The sequence below is a fragment of the Schistocerca nitens genome, chromosome 4 (assembly GCF_023898315.1).
Source record: "Schistocerca nitens isolate TAMUIC-IGC-003100 chromosome 4, iqSchNite1.1, whole genome shotgun sequence".
Lineage (NCBI taxonomy): Eukaryota > Metazoa > Arthropoda > Insecta > Orthoptera > Acrididae > Schistocerca > Schistocerca nitens.
The window spans coordinates 517110266-517128009 of NC_064617.1; the positions used below are offsets into that span (position 1 = coordinate 517110266).

Here is a 17744-nt window from a genome sequence, read left to right on the forward strand (position 1 = left end):
AATAATCTAACACAACAATATGAACAGTTAACTACCAAATGTGTCAATACTGAAACCCGAGTCGCGACACTTACGGAAGACGTAAGTAAACAGAAAGAAAACATAGGTGACTTATCGGAAAGAGTTGAGGAGATTTCACATAAATTGACAAGTCTTAGTTTAAATGGGGATAGAGATTCAGATGACACAGCTCCATTACCATATGCAGAAACCGAAGAGTACCAGAACATAAATAAGCATGTTGAAAATCAGGGAAAATTTAATGAACGCGTCAAAAGGGAAGTTGAGGCATTACAAAAGCAAGACAATTATATTGAAAGCGAAATCGTAGGAAAAGACAGCAGACGAATTTTAGTATCACAGATAGCAGAGGGCTTTGAAGAAAGTAATTTGTTTCATCTACGGGATGTAACAAGAGAGCGCCAGGCGCGGGAACTTGACAATAATCGACATTGGGACTGGGACAGACGCGGTAGGTCTTTGTCGCCACGAGGCGAAAACGTTGACTATAAACACTTCTTGACTGTTCGGAAGATTAAGATATTTCGCAATTCTAAGAATGACATACATCCATGTTCATGGTTAGATCGATTTACGTACGCACTTCCGCCAGATTTGTCACTGAGTCACAAACTGAAATTTATGTGCAGCTATTAACGTCCTCAGGGGATTCACTACACTAAGTGAATATGTGTCGTAGCGCTCACAGGGCCCCGAGCTGTAGTGGTGCTATTTCTCTTTTAGTTTTCTGCGCCGCTGCCTACTCTTTCACTATTCTTTGCATCTAAAAAAAACAACTCTTCTACTATCAATCTATCTAGACAGTAGGTAAACAATAACCGGATTTGACTGTTTTACCCAAAAGTGACTTTGGAAATTACCGTTTGGACTTACTATATCTTCTGCAGCATTCATTCGTAGTTTAAACGAAATTTTACCTGTTTATCTTCATGACAATATTACTTCATATGTTGACGATATTCTTATTGCTAAACATTCTTGGAGTGAGCACAACAAAATTTTGGATTCATTATTACGTATTTTTGCAAGAGTTGGCATTACAGTGAACTTAGAAAAATCTGAATTTGATCGTTCTCAGGTGAAATTTCTCGGTCACATTATTTCTACAGAAGGTATTCTTCCCGATCCAGAGAAGTTAGACGCTATTCGTAATTATGCTGTTCCTTCCACAAAACGTGATGTTCGTAGTTTCCTTGGTGTCTGTAATTTTCTTAGATGCTTTGTTAGATTGGACAATTTGGCCACACCTCGTTTATGCAAATTATGTCAACTATTTCTCATAGATCACCGTTGTTTCCTATCATTCCAGCGAAATTAAAGGACATGGCTGCAGTCGATTTGTTCGGTCCAGTGGTTCGATCTACTAATGGTTTTGCGTACATTTTTGTAGCAGTGGAATTGACATCAAAATATGTGTGTTTTACACCGTTACGCAAAGCAACAGCTCGTTCAGTATCTAATGCTTTCATCAAACATTTTCTTAAAGAAGTGGGCCATGTTGATAAGGTTATATCAGATAATGGATCACAGTTTCGCTCTAAAATTTGGCTTCGTACTCTACGGCGTCGTAAAATTAAACCAATCTTCATTTCACTTTTTCACCCTCAATCTAATGCTTCAGAGAGATGGATGAAGGAAATCAATAAATTGTGCCGTCTTTATTGTCATCAGAATCACAGAACTTGGGATCAGTATCTTCATATTTTTCAAAACATTCTGAATGAACTTCCTAATGACTCAACTTCTTTACCGCCTATATTGATATTAAAAAATAAAGTACCAACAAATCGCATTTCTGAAATCGTTCCTTTTCCGCCTTCACGGAAACTGCGGCATTCTGAAGTTGTCAACCTGGCTCTGCAAAATATTGCATCTGCAGCTGCTAGAAGAGAGAAATCAGCTAAGCGTCCTGGTCGTTTAAAAATTTTGTCAGTTGGTCAAAAGGTGTTAATTAAGTCTCATCGTTTGTCTCATAAAGGAAAAGGCTTGTGTCGCAAATTTTTTCTGCTTTATAACGGTCCATATAGGATTCGCAAAATTATACATGATAATACTGTGGAAGTAGAAACTCTTAAATCTCGGCGCTCTAAGGGAATACATCATATATCGAACGTAAAAATTTTTGTGGAATGACATACTTTTGAGAAACCAACAGTTATACGTAAACAGGTGGAGAATGCAAGGATACCGCGCCGTGTTCCGGCGGCGGCAGATACTCAAAGCAACAGTGAAGTCTGCACGCCGCAAAAGGCAGTCGCTGACCGCAAACAATTACTTCATACGTCACGCGCCTACAGCTGATCGAGCGCACAGTGTGAATGCACTGACAGCCGTAAATAAATACACAGTCTAATTTTTCCGACTAAATTCTGTATAATGCTATGGTGACTTTATAAATTATGTTATTAACGTTCAGTATTTTTCAGGATACGGTTGTGTAAAATATTTAAGACCTTTAGGTAAATTCTGTGCGTGTCCGACGTTAAGACGACTTGCTATGGAGAAAATTTCAGGAAGAATGTAATTTCGAAGAAGAAACTAATAAACTAAAAAGGGTAACTATTAATTGAGTTTATTTTTCAGGTAACATATTTCCACTTAGGTACGTACTTTAGACGTAATTTGCTGCTCCCGATTACGTGATTCATACTTTGTGCTAAATTTCATGTTCTATGAATTTACTTGTGAAGCGACGTGCTTGCACACATTAACTGATTTTGACAATGTTTTATTAATGAGGAGGGTTGTTACTTGTGTATATTATGCATCGCTTGGCTGCAATGCTTTTTCACTGATGTCATATTTCTTTTTATTATGTGCCTGCTGTGCTTATTTATTTAAATTGTAATTGTCAACTGATTAATTGTGCTGACTGTAGTTAGGTATGTAGGTTACACTTTGTGATTTATCTGCTTGCGCCTTCATGTTTACTTATTAAGATTACATATGAACATTTATTTGCTTATGCTGAATGATGCTAATGACTTGTTTATTACGTAAGATATATGTTTGCTGCTGTGCGTATGGATTGCATATTTACACACTTCTGTTTTGTTGTCATAACTACTCTTTAATTTAGAATATAGAAATGCTGATATACTGTGTACGAACATAGAGTTTAGGTTACACTGTAGTATTAATTATAGATTGATTGCTTGGTAGAGCCTCGTTGTAAGGATTGTGCTGCATCCACTTGTTGACATTCTGTTCTCTACTGGTATATTTACTCGCTATTGCATGTTTTGCTTACGCTCGGTGCCTTATATTTTTAAGATAAGAAAATGAACTGCTATAATTCGACGAACGACATTAGTACGAGAAACTTCATAGAAGTCACATGAGCTGGAGGTTTTTAGGGAAGCTGTATAAATTTATGTTACTAGGAAGGAAGCTAACGACATGACATACCGAAACTAGGTATAGACTATTGACAGTCATTACACTGCATTTTTCGTGAGCACTTGAAATAGGAAGTGACACTTGATACAAAAATTCTCTACATGTTTGCTTCTGTTTGCCATAATTCTTGAAGTGGTGTACACACTGTGAAATATTATGATTATTCACACTCCGTAATCGTACTTAATTACTGAGAGTTATTCGAACTAAGTCTGTTAGAGGTCATGTATGCATTTCTTTTATTTAATGATGGACAAGGAACCAAAATGTATCTTATAATTTATAATGAGTAGAAAATTTGGGTCAGATGGATTACACAGAGGTTGTGTGTGGACACTGTGTCTTCGGATTGTATTGGATGATGAATTGAAGTTTGCACTAGGATTTTGTCTGTACTTGTTCGAGGAGACTGACTAGAGGAAAGAGTTGTTATGGAAGTGAAATGATATTGGTGCTGAGGTTTATATATATCGACGTAGTGAAGAGGTATTATTGAAGTATTAAGATTAAGTGATGATTATTGGAGTTTTCGTGGACAAGAGGTAAGGTAAATGATATTGATGATAAGGTTTATATGTATCGACGTATTGAAGAGGTATTAGTGAAGTATTGAGATTATGCTGATGATTATTGGAGTTTTGGTGGATAAGAGGTAAAGTAAGTGAGGAGCATATTTCTTTTGTGGCCCATATGGAACAAGGAGGATGAAGATGGCAGACTAGAACACTAAAGTGGAAGGAAGATTGTCTACACACACACTTTGTCAAATCACTAAGCAGTATATACTTTTTTTTGAGAGAGGAAGCATTTGCATATCTTGGTACACTGACAGTTGTTCAGCAACCGTACATTTTGATCTGGCTTGGCAAACATTGGTCTTGACATGATGACTATGACGTTGACTTACCTATTATTGACTGTTATACATTGCTGCCACTACTACTTGGTACACATGATGAACATCAAATCTTGGACAGAGTTACATTTACACAGTTAACACTATTCAATTACACAGTAGTACTTAATGTGGATGAAAGATGAGTGGATGTGTTTTGTGTGTTTTCCTTTCCTAATCCTACCCACCTATCTCCTAAATATTATTTTATTGGTTGGTAGTGGCTTGCACTGACACCCATAAATGTTATAGGTTTACTGGTATTTGTGTATTGTAATAGTTAATAGGACAATTATCTGATATCATTTGTGTGTTTGTTATGATTTGTATGTTTAGTGTAAAAGCATTGTATGTGTATTCAAACTATTGTTCATGCCTGAACTGTCTGATTAGTGATGGTGCTGCACTTTTCAACATGATGTGTGACATTTAGTCATGTTTAATTTCTGCTGATGAACTGTGTGATCAGTGATTGTAAAAATTATGGACTGTTACTTGTACCTTTTCTAAATGATTGGTGCCACTAGGACATGTTTAATTTCTGCTTATAAACTCTGATGAACAGTGTGATCAGTGATACTGAATTTTATGGAACTGCTTCTGCTGAGAAATGTGACTTGTTGCTGTGTGTACCTGCTCAACATTGCTGGGTACCACTGATGGACTGCTTCTACTGAAATGATGTTGCTTCTTGCTGTCTGCACCTGGTCAACATTACTGGGTACCACTGATGGACTGCTTCTACTGGAATGATGTTGCTTCTTGCTGTCTGCACCGGGTCAACATTACTGGGTGCCACTGATGGACTGCTTCTACTGAAAAGATGTCACCTGTTGCTGTGTGCACCTGCTCAACATTGCTGGTGCCACTAATGGAACTGCTTCTACTGAAATGGTGTTACTTGTTGGTGTCTGCACCTGCTCAACATTGCTGGGTGCCACTGATGGACTGCTTCTACTGAAAAGATGTCACCTGTTGCTGTGTGCACCTGCTCAACATTGCTGGTGCCACTAATGGAACTGCTTCTACTGAAATGGTGTTACTTGTTGGTGTCTGCAACTGCTCAACATTGCTGGGTGCCACTGATGGACTGCTTCTACTGAAAAGATGTCACCTGTTGCTGTGTGCATCTGCTCAACATTGCTGGTGCCACTAATGGAACTGCTTCTACTGAAATGGTGTTACTTGTTGGTGTCTGCACCTGCTCAACATTGCTGGGTGCCACTGATGGACTGCTTCTACTGAAAAGATGTCACCTGTTGCTGTGTGCATCTGCTCAACATTGCTGGTGCCACTAATGGAACTGCTTATACTGAAATGGTGTTACTTGTTGGTGTCTGCACCTATTCAACATTACTGGGTGCCACTGATGGACTGTTTCTACTGAAAAAATGCCACTTGTTGGTTTTTGCACCTGTTGACCATTGCTGGGTGCTACTGCTGGAACTGTCAACTGCTTATTCTTGAGCTATGGAAAGAGTTTATGTGAATATTTGTATAAACTGATTTTTTGTGTATTACTGTTTGTGAAAAGTTATGAGACTCTTACCTGCACATATTCGTCATTGCTGACGCTATTGATTGAACTGTTTAACCACATAATACTTGTGTAAACTGTTATGTAAAGTCACATGCATGAAAGAATTTGTATTGCTTACTGTATTCTATATAATAGGTTATTGAAAGGTCAGTGCAAAGCCAAAATTTTATCTAGTTATATGATATTTACGTATTAATATTATCTTTTATTTTTGTCTGTATTTTTTTGACGAATTTGGTGGTATTTTCACCACCAATGCTGGCAAAAATAGCATCAAATTCTAGCCCGTGGAGGAAGGGCATATGAAAGGTGGCTACACTGAGCCACAGCGCCAGAGATCGCTGGAGAGCATTGTTCCGCCGCCTCCACTGGCAGTGATTATTGAGAACTCGTAGTGGGCAGTGCTTGGGGAGAGCTCGTGGTAGTCAGTGCTGAGATGTCGTAGTGAGTAGTGTTTGTTGAGATGAGCTAGTAGGGAGTGCTTGCTGAGATGTGATACTGAAAAGTTCTTGTTGAGATGTGGTAATAGCGAGTCGGTGTGGAGATATATTGTAATGATTAGAGTGATTTTGGTCAATATATGAAGGTAACGAAACTTGATTTATTTTTCATTATTTCCATGTTTTAAATAATGCGTCATTACAGGTTCAGTCAACAAAGCATCTGGCTTGTGTTCTTGTATTAGAGTGTAATTCTGGTTTTCTTGAGTAATTATGGTATTTTTATTTTCTTTAATTAATTCAGTATAAATGATATTTAAAATTTCTTATGTTATTGAAGAAGAACCGTGCCAGATGCGTACGTTGAGTCATACTTCCACACACAGAACAGTTACACTTGTGCTTTGGTTTCGTAGGTTTTTATAGTTGCTGGGGACTTAATTAATTAATTGTGTTAATGAAAATTTCCATTTCATTCTTTGTTATTGTCTAAGCAGTCAGATTGCGTAATAATAACAGTCAGGGCCAACCGTTTACGAGACTTCGTAATCGGACAAACAGCTACTAAAGCAGAAATTAAAATTATTTTCATTTCATTTAATTAAGCCCCCATGCAATCTTTAAAGGAGACCGCATACTGTAAAATAGTGCGACCCATTCTTGAGTACTGCTCAGGTGTTTGAAATCCTTACCAAGTCGGACTAAAGGAAGACACTGAAGTAGTTGAGAGGTAGACTGCTAGATTTGTTACCCGAAGTTTCGATCAACATTCGAATATTACGGATATGCTTTGTGAACTCAAACGCAAATCCCTGGAGGGAAGACGACGTTCTTTTCGCGAAGCACTAGTGAGAAAATTTAGAGAAATGGCATTTGAAATTGACTGTAGAACAATTCTAACGCCGCCAACGTACATTTCGTGTAAGAACAGGAAGGTGACAGAAATTAGGGCACGTACGGAGGCATATAGACAGTCGTTTTTGTATCGCTCTGTTTGCGGTTGGAACAGCGAAGGAAATGCTACGAGTGATACAAGGAAACCTACGCCTTTTTTGCGAAGTACATGTATAGATGTAGATGCAGATGTACACATAGAAATGAAAATTTGTGCCAGACCAGGGATCAAAATCAAGATTGCTGCTTTTCATAAGTTGTTGTCTTAACTATTAGGCTATCCGAGGATGCCTCCACGCCGGACTCAGGCTTCGCCGCTGACGTTTCCAGCTATGACTTGGAGACATCTAGTGTGTGGGAATAGCACAACTAAGGGAAAGTAATTCAACTGATTTACGGCAGATGTACAAAGGTCATGGAAGGCACTGGATGAGATGTCGGTCGTCCGCTGCTGAAATCTATGCGTTTCATCTGTCTCCACACAGTCCTGGTGGAAATACTCTCCTGATACCCCACAATGAGATGGGCGGCTATCTGACTCACAGTAGACCGCCGCACGCCCATTAGGCTCTGTGGTGGCGACTTGATGTCCCTTACGTGCGGCGGTTTATGCGCGAAGCAACATTCTCTCTGCGATGCTGTAGATCCACCGTGAACAGCGTTGACCTGTAAAATCCTAATTCCACAATCAGTGACCTTTGCGTCACGCACCAATTATCATCACACGTTCAAAGTCGGTTAACGCTCAACCTACTGCCGCGTTCACTAAACAACGATCTGTAGCGAACTGTTCAGATATCGTGCCTGCACTCATACGCCGCAGCAAGGTCCCACCACCACTTTAATGTGTCTGTGAAAGCGTTCACCACGCTCCTCGCTGACATCACTTGATCCCCAGGCAACAAATCGAAGGTAGCTGTTTAAGTGTGTATCTCGAAGCTTATTAGACAGTCTGTTGGTTATAATAGAAATATAACGTGGGTCCCTTTTGCGTGCTAAGAACTTCATCCCCTTGAATTACACCAAAGACCCCTCTGTCACTGTCATCTTTTATTATAATTTTGAATTGAACTATTTTTTTAATTTCAGGTCCAAGAAACACGCCCTCTTTCAGTGTCGCTTCTGACAGAACAGCAAAGGATTAATTCAAACATTCTCTCTCTTAACAGAGCTTTTTGTATTTCAGATCTACGAGGTTCTTGAGCAAAACGTTGTAATCTCCGGACTTCACAGATTTTTTCGCAAGCCGGTTTTCTCTAAACCAATGTTTATCTCGTGCCCTACTGTCCCAGTTTTGCAATAAAGAAAGGTATTTAGTATAGCCACTTTGCTGGTCAAGGAGTAAACACGGCAATTTTAAATCGCCGGACATATTCTAAGTATGAACGAACTAATTTATTTTAACTATAAATAGATTTTAGTAATTTTCCTTCATATTTACATCAAGTGCTATGATACTAATTCATAGTCGTATATATTACAGCCTTTAGAAAACATTTAGAAGAATCCAGGAACAGTCTCCATTCTTTAATTATATTCCATTGCAAAGTTATTCATTAAACTGATAATATCTGAGCTCTGCACCAAATCTTCTTTGAAATATTGACAAAAGTCTGCTTTTTTTCTAAGAATATAAATGTTCCAACAAGTATTTTTCTTTGAGTCTGGAACCAAGCTGTCCAGCTTATCCCCTCATTACGTCCGAATTCCTTAGTCTAGGATATTTTAATGTATACAGCTTTGGTTTTAAAATGTCAGAAGTGTAATTCAACTAGTTATGAGCTTGTTCACCTGCATGAAGTTGTATGCCACTATAGTTACACAAGTTATCGCCGTCAAGATCTTGTAGTGCTTTAGGAACAGGAATACATAGACCATTATCCGCACGCCAAATGGCAGTCGAGAGATTTTGGTACGTTGTTACTTTCTTTTTGTTTTCTGTGTTGTAAAACCTGTATCATTAACTCTGCTAAAGTAGCTATCACTGGTATGGTTTTTCTGTTTCTCTCCATATTATTGGAGCAGTAAATCAAAAGGTTTGTTTCCTTTATCGTTTTCTGCGATCTTCAGTATACACAAAGCGTCATAATGCGATACCCACGGCTTATCCTGGTCACTAAGTTTATTTCTAAAGTGACAAAACTATACTTTCTATACGAAATATATAATGTTCCTCTGACTTTTCTTAATAGGAAACTCACTATAAACTTAACAAACTGTCAGGACAAACAGGCCTAGCCATTATGCTAAATACATGCAACAAAGAAAGGAAGTAGAGTTACATTGTTAAAAAATAAGCAGCTGTAAATAAACTACAAAAAAGAAAGGGCTTATCATAGTAGTTACAATCGCTACGAATCAGTGTACTCCATGCTCCTGTAAATTCCTATTACTAATTGAAATATGTTCGATTAAAATAGATGAAAATGGTTTTTTGAAACATTGGATGTTGATTAAAATGGTGTGTAATAGATCTGCATGTGTCAGCAAGTCGACTGTTTTTACTAACATGCAATACCCAACTTGCATCTGCAACGGCGCTGTCAACGCCAGCTGCTGTTAAGTTGCTGCAGCATAATTTAATCACTGCTACCTAGCTACAGATAGCACCTAGTTCGCAGCCATCTACCTCACTTATGGGAGCATCGAATGATAAAGAAAGTTATTGAGTGAGCATTTTTGACTCGGTTCTTGCCGCAATACCCACAGCTTCCCGCACACGCCACTCTAGAGCCAGAAGCGGTCATCATAAAACACATAGGCACTGCTGCTCCCCACCCCCTCCCCCTTCCCACCTGCCATAACATTGTACACACGTTGGACAGTCTGCATTGATAGGCCAAGCTGAGCAGTTTCATTTGCTGTGTAGCCATGGACACGTTCAAACAGGATAGATCTTTTCTGGCATTCTGTCATGTCTCTAGGTTGATCCATCTTACTGTACTGATTCCATGTAACCGGCTGGCACATTCAAACCATTTCACAGCTGTTTTCCCAGCAGTGTAGGGTCACGTGAACAATTCTATACCCGCTACAGTGCTCCAAAATGACCAGCGTGCTGTTTTAAGGGGGTGCCATGTTTTATGGTGTGAGTTGACTATACGTGTGTCTTTCTAAAGTACACAGTTGGGTGTAACCTGTTTGCGCCTACCGTGTTGCAGCCTGGCGGGCATGTCGCGGTCTGTGACGGTGGCCGTGGCGTACATCATGAGCGTGACGTCACTCTCCTGGAAGGAGGCGCTCAAGGTGGTGCGCGTCGGGCGCGCCGTCGCCAACCCCAATTTCGGCTTCCAGCACCAGCTGCAGGAGTTCGAGTCCTACCGGCTGGGCGAGGTAAGCGCAGTCCGGCCTCGTCTCGGCCGGCTGAGGGTGCGTTTGGTCCGTCACTATACTGGGTTCCCAACACACACAGTAAGTCCGCAGTCCGGCACCAGTGCTAGCCTAAAGTTGGCGACTTTTTATTCCTTGTCTGAACTAAATAGTTTCATGTTTGTGTTATGTTGTGTGACCGTTTCACTCTGCAGACTTCAATTTCCTTTTTTTTTTTTTTTCGTGAATATTTGTGTTTGGTGAAACCTACCAGCACCGTTTAAAAACAAAATAATACAATGTGACCTAAAAGTCTTTTAAAATTTTAAAATTCAATACTTCACGGAACAATATAGGTAGAGAGGTAAAAACTGCCACACATGTTTGAAATGATGCTAAGTTTTATTGAAATCAACATTACGGAAGCAATAATTATCATAACAGTAAAACAGTTGATTTTTAACAAAGACGATGTTCTTTATAACAAATGTTCAACGTATCGGCCGTCATTCATCAACAACCCCTATAGTGAGTAGCACTGTGTAGCATATCGGTACGTATGGTGAAAAATTGCAGAGGGGTTTTGTCTCTTCGCATCCCTTATGAAGTCGGACGTTTGCGATAGACTTGCTACTCCACGCAACCCCACAGCCAATGATCACACAGACTGAGGTCTAGGGACCTGGGAGGCCAGGCATAAAGAAAGTGGGTCGGCCGCGGTGGGCGTGCGGTTCTGGCGCTGCAGTCCGGAACCGCGGGACTGCTACTGTCGCAGGTTCGAATCCTGCCTCGGGCATGGGTGTGTGTGATGTCCTTAGGTTAGTTAGGTTTAAGTAGTTCTAAGTTCTAGGGGACTTATGACCTAAGATGTTGAGTCCCATAGTGCTCAGAGCCATTTGAACCATAAAGAGAGTGGCGACTCAGCATGTGATCCTCACCAAACGATGTGCGCAAGATACCTTCTATACGTGTAGCAATATGGGATGGAGAGCCACTCTACGTTAAAGTCATACCTTCCAGCAGGTGTTTATCAGCCAGGCTAGAGACAATGTAATTCTGTAAAATTTAGGCGTACCTCGTACCCGTTACACTGACAGTTTGAAAAACACCACGCCGCATTTCCTCGAAGAAAAGGCGTTCTGTCACAATTGATTTGATAATTCTGCGCCACACCACGACAGTACTAGGATTTTCGGTACCTCAAATCCTGCAGTTGTTAGTATTGACTGACCATCGGAGTGTGAATGGCTATTCGGGCCACAATGCGTTAGACAAACAATCGTCATCTTCCCCCATTTTTTGAAGTGCCACGCCGCAAATGCTCTCCGCGTCACAAAATCGGTGGCTAATAGTTCAAGATGACGCTGGATTTTGTGCGGATATCATTCGAGGCAATGTCTTAGCGCTCTCCAAACAATAGTGCGTGGAATGCCGCTGCGACGTGCGACTTCACGAGCGCTGACGTCACCACGCGACGCTGCACCCGTTAAAGGCTCCATTGCTTCCTGAACTGTCCAAGCAGAAGTAGCACTTGTGTCTGGTCACCCAGTAAGGAGCCAATCGACTAAACAACCCTTGGCTTCGAACCTTGTAATCATTTCCTTTACAGTGACGGTTGTCACAAGACCTTTATGCGTTCGAATACCCTTTTTATGGCGACATCGTAAAGGTGCAGTATCGGACTGTCGATTCTGATAGTAAAGCTTCGCTAATAGTGCTTTTTATTTTGGTAAAATCAACATGCCACGATTGCTGGTGCATCTGACTCCCTCTCTCACTGCAGGTGATTTTATACGCGACTCTCATACAGCATGATTGAACTGTTGCTGTCCAGCACCACCTGTTGGCCGGTTTTGCACTAGATTTTGGTTTCAATAAAACCCCATATCGTTTCAGGCATGTTTTTCAACTTTTACCTCTCTACGTATATTATTCCGTGAATTAGAACATTTTCAAATGTTAACAGACTTTTGGGTCACACTGTACATAGGAATCTAGAATCGTGTGTTTTTGAAGACGATACAAAAAAACGGTTTACAAATGAATGCAGCTTCTAACTCTAAAGTCTCTATTTCATTTCTCACAAAACAGTCACACACAAAATTTGAAATTGTCTTTTCTCTATGTAGTCTTCCTGTAACCGTGTACAATATTCACAACATCGACACCACGATTCAGTTGGCGTTGAGATCGCTTCCCGAGAAGTCTGTCTTGACCACCACTAGAATATCGTTGATGGAATAGCAGCACGACTGGAGGATGTTCCACCACAGAATGTGTCAGTCATCATCCGAAAAAGTCATAAATCTATGTGAGCCAGGTCAGGTTGAACAAGGAGCATGAGAGACAATTCCAGAGTTGTTTTCACGAAGAAACTCCTGCGTCGCGTCCGCCTGATGCGTCAGTGCATTGTCGTGACAAAAGATCACATTTGCAGCCTTTTTACGCAGTGCCGGCAAAGTTCTTGTTCATAAAATCATCGTGGGAATCGTACCTGTCACTGCATGCCCTTTGAAGCACAGTTGACCAAGGATTACGCCAGTGTTCCAACCCTTTTTTGGGCATTAGTGTTAGCCCGAAATTTTTTTGGTGGTGGTGCGATAGTGTACATACACTGGCGCCTATGTTCAGGTTTCAGAAACGGCATCCATGTCTCATACATAGTCACAATTGTTGAAAAGAAAATCACATTCACGCTCAACATCATCTCGCAAATTTACACACATGCAGCCGTCAGGTTGTCCATCAGGATTCGTGGCCCTCATTTGTAGTACCCTTTCAGTGTTTCCGGGTCGACATGCAGGATTTTGTGTTACTAAAACGTACACTTACACCCTTCATGGTAAAGCACCCTGGTCACATATTTCAGCAAGATAATGCCCGCCCACACACGGCGAGAGTTTCTACTGGTTGTCTTCGTGCTTGTCAAACACTACTTTGGCTAGCAAGGTCGCCAGATCTTTCCCCGATTGATAGCGTTTGGAGCATTATAGACAGGGCCCACAAACCAGCTTGGGATTTTGACGATCTAACGTGCCAATTGGACAGAATTTGATGTTTTAATCTTCAGGAGGACATCCAAAAACTCTGTCAATCAATGCGAGACCGAATAATTGCTTGCATAAGGGCCAGAGGTGGAGCAACGCGTTATTGATTTGCTTAAATGGTGAAGCTCTTTCCCTTGAATAAACCATCAAATTTATCTAAAGTTTTTTTTTTTTTTTTTTTTTTTTTTTTTTTTTTTTTTTTTTTTTTTTCAGCGTGTGTCGTCAGACTTGATGGTGTTTGATGGGGACTGGGAGATTGTTTTGATTCGTTGTCTCATGACGTTCGGCCTCCTTTGAATTGTCGCACCCACGAACGCACGCTTTCACATTAATAACGCCATCACAACGCAACTTGCAACGAATGTAGAGAAGACTAACGTTTACTCTTGTACTGAAACGGTCATCATTCGTGGTATCAAAATCACTCATCACTCTCGCCAGAGTCGCTACAGTTCTGAATGAGTAAGGCTTTGCCTCAGTGTCACGCGTATACAAAGAATGCCCGCATATTTTAAGCCATATCGCATGTTTCTAGCTGCTCCTTGTTTTCAGGAAGGAAACCGGATATCTTAGAAACAGTTCAGAGGTGGATTATGACTAAGGACTGCGCAGAATTCAGAGACTGGAGGGACACCAGGGGTGACCACAGAATGGTAGGCTGGTGGGGTAGTTGCACAAGTAGTACAGAGTGGGAGAGAGTAAGAGGAATATGCGCAGGAATTATGACCTCTGACTTCACGTATTTAAGACCCCGCCAGCACGTGTGTGGTGTGTTCAGTTGGCATTTCGCATGTGCTACTAAAGCGCATGCGTTTCTACTGCAGATCTGTGAGCTGCACTGGGCGCCCTCCGTGGGCAACTATTGCCGTATCGATACCAGCTCGATTGTCTTCGTACGATAAAACCACAGAACGACGGTGGCAACTCAGAGCATGACATGAACCCATGGAGAATTTAACAGTAAGTCGCCGTCCCGATTGATAAGGCACTCAGACAGTCGGATTTCCCCTGATTCATTGATGATGGAGCTCCAAAAGTTTGACATATGGCCAGACTTTCTGTTGCATTGTATTTCTTCAAATGATCAGTGGAAATGCAATGTTTGGTAATGGCGGACTTGTTGAATTGAAGGAGACGAGTATGCCGTTGATGATCTACAAAGCGGCCCTACGCGGTGCGCGTCGTGTTTTCTATAAATGATGTGCCTCATTCGCACGGAATACTGTAAATGCGTGCCTTGTGCAACTCTTTTAAATCGTATTTGACGGTGCCCAAAAGTGGCAATATTTTGGAAGGAGGACGAAAGATTACTTTAACTTTACGTCTTCTTAACACCTATTTGGCACTTGTGTTTTGAAATGAGGAAATATACTAATTTTGCCCTAAAATAATAGACGCGATCAGGAAAAGACGTGTTACAAAATGGCCATCTAGATAGAATGAAGGAAGACAGATCAACAAAGGAGATCCACACCTTCATCCAAAACAGGCAAAGATAGTGGGTGGGAAAGCAAGACGAAAAAGGACGTAGAGGAAGTGTAGATTGTATGGGAGACCTTAGTCAACACAGACACATTCAGATTAGAAGCAAAGATATTCAAAAGTTTTCATTACGATAAAACAAACAGAAAAGTAGCTGGCGTCAGATGGTTAGATGAAAGGAAAAGAGCTGAGGCTGAGAAAATGAGGCAGCGTTGTATCAGGATGGCGGAAAATAGAAAAAATAGTTATCTTTTTGAGGTCCTTAGTTGGCCTGTAACGAAATAAAAAAAATAAATTACGTCTCTGCTTGATAACAAAAACTTGACTCAATGTTACTGCAAGTGTTTCTTCTGCACCAACATCATCACATAACTTAGTTTTCTTTCTTTTGTTAGTTTTAATATTGGATAACAGTAAGCCGAAAGGTGCTACAGACATACATTGATATCAAAGAATTTATGCGCTTAGTCCCTAACATTCTTCTGTGGCAACACATACTTTCCTTTACTCAGACGATTCATAACAACTCTATGAATCCAAAGTTTTCGTAGACGATTATGTCTTCTGCAACGGCGAACAACGTATAAAGCTACTGTAGGTAAGTATTTAAGTCGAGAGCGGGCCGGAGTGCCCGTGCGGTTCTAGGCGCTACAGTCTGGAATCGAGCGACCGCTACGGTCGCAGGTTCGAATCCTGCCTCGGGCATGGATGTGTGTGATGTCCTTAGGTTAGTTAGATTTAATTAGTTCTAAGTTCTAGGCGACTGATGACCTTAGAAGTTAAGTCGCATAGTGCTCAGAGCCATTTAAGTCGAGAATGGAGCTCAAATTGCAAGATGTGTGTCGCACATTGATTATAGCACAACTGCAAAAGCCCCAAACTTTTGTCGCAAGTGTGACGTCCAATTTTCAATTTAGCGCCACCCTACCAGCCGCAATTTTGCTATTATAATACTTTCAAGTATGGCACTTTTCAATTTCAGCCGCAAATATTGTCTAACCGTGAAAATCGCCTAATGTGGCATTAATTGGCCTCGACAGTGTGTATTCCGAGATCGGAGTATGGACGTGTAGGCGCGTGGTCATGTTAAAGATGTGCAAGTAGAAGTAATACAGTTCGTTAACAGGCGAAAGACGAAATGATATTGAGCGTCATAGATGTATCTTGCGTTACTATTATTAATATTATTATTTTACAATTATCCAATCGCAAATACAGAAGCAGTATCATTCTTAGCGATGTCCTCATACTTTTGATCAGAGAGCATCTGCAAAATATATGGAAAAAAGTGTTAGGGGTGTGCGATCTGTTGTAGTTAAACGTCATAATTAAGCTGCGTGTCACAGGGCCGAGGAACGACAACAATGCACCTGCTTCGGGCAGAGAGGCAGGAGGCACGACTTCATGTCATATAAACTCGTGATAACGGCGTCAATTAGCAGCAGCAGAAGCAGCACTGTGAGACTACAGCCGCCATTGGAACTCCACGGTTCAAAATGGTTCAAATGGCTCTGAGCACTATGGGACTTAACTTCTAAGGTCATCAGTCCCCTAGAACTTAGAACTACTTAAACCTAACTAACCTAAGGACATCACACACATCCATGCCCGAGGCAGGATTCGAACCTGCGACCGTAGCGGTCGCGCGGTTCCAGACTGTAGCGCCTAGAACCGCTCGGCCACTTCGGCCGGTGAACTCCACGATGTGGTGTTTGATTAAATAAAGACGTTGCTATTACCCCTATGTTATCCGAACAGTAGGGGAAATTGTTAAAAAATTTAAAATAGATATCACAAGTGCAAGTAATGTTTTCTAGCGCGCACAGTCGTTCCTACCATTTTAAAAAATTCTTGCTTCATCACTAAAAAGCGTGTAGTTGTATGACGTTGAAAAAGCAATCGAAAATTATGTTTAGATGTAAACTGCTCTGGTCTCTATTGGAGATGGGAGTAGGCTGTGAACTGTTTGAACGTAGGGTATAATGCTATGTGATAACTATTAAACATTTAAACTGCTACATTTACGATCTACGGAAGTTTGTACACTACTGGCCATTAAAATTGCTACACCACGAAGATGACGTGCTACAGACGCGAAAATTAGCCGACAAGAAGAAGATGCTGTGATATGCAAATGTTTAGCTTTCACACAAGGTTGGCGCCGGTGGCGACACCTACAACGTGCTGACATGTGGAAAGTTTCCAACCGATTTCTCATACACAAACTGCAGTTGACCGGCATTGCCTGTAGAACGTTGTTTTGATGCCTCGTGTGAGGCGGAGAAATGCGTACAATCACGTTTCCGACTTTGATAAAGGTCGGATTGTAGCGTATCGCGATTGCGGTTTATCGTATCGCGATATTGCTGCTCGCGTTGGTCGAGATCCAATGACTGTTAGCAGAATATGGAATGGGTGGGTTCAGGAGGGTATTATGGAACCCCGTGCTGGATCCTAACGGCCTCGTATCACTAGCAGTCGAGATGACAGGCATCTTGTCCGCATGAATGTAACGGATCGTGCAGCCACGTCTCGATCCTTGAGTCAACAGATGGGGACGTTAGCAAGACAACAACCAACTGCACGAACAGTTCGAGGACGCTTGCAGCAGGATGGACTATCAGCTCGGAGACCTTGGCTGCGGTTACCCTTGACGCTGCATCACAGACAGGAGCGCCTGCGATAGTGTACTCAACAACGAACCTGGGTGCACGAAT

The 17744-nt window shown here is 41.2% G+C and overlaps 1 protein-coding gene across 1 annotated transcript in view; it reads left to right on the forward strand.

Moving 5' to 3' along the window:
• LOC126252408 (dual specificity protein phosphatase 22) overlaps positions 1–17744 on the forward strand; it is a 571353-nt gene that overhangs the window by 539489 nt on the left and 14120 nt on the right. The window contains exon 4 of the mRNA XM_049953298.1: positions 10351–10522. Coding sequence (XP_049809255.1) covers positions 10351–10522 — 172 coding nt within the window. The remainder of the gene's footprint in view (positions 1–10350; positions 10523–17744) is intronic.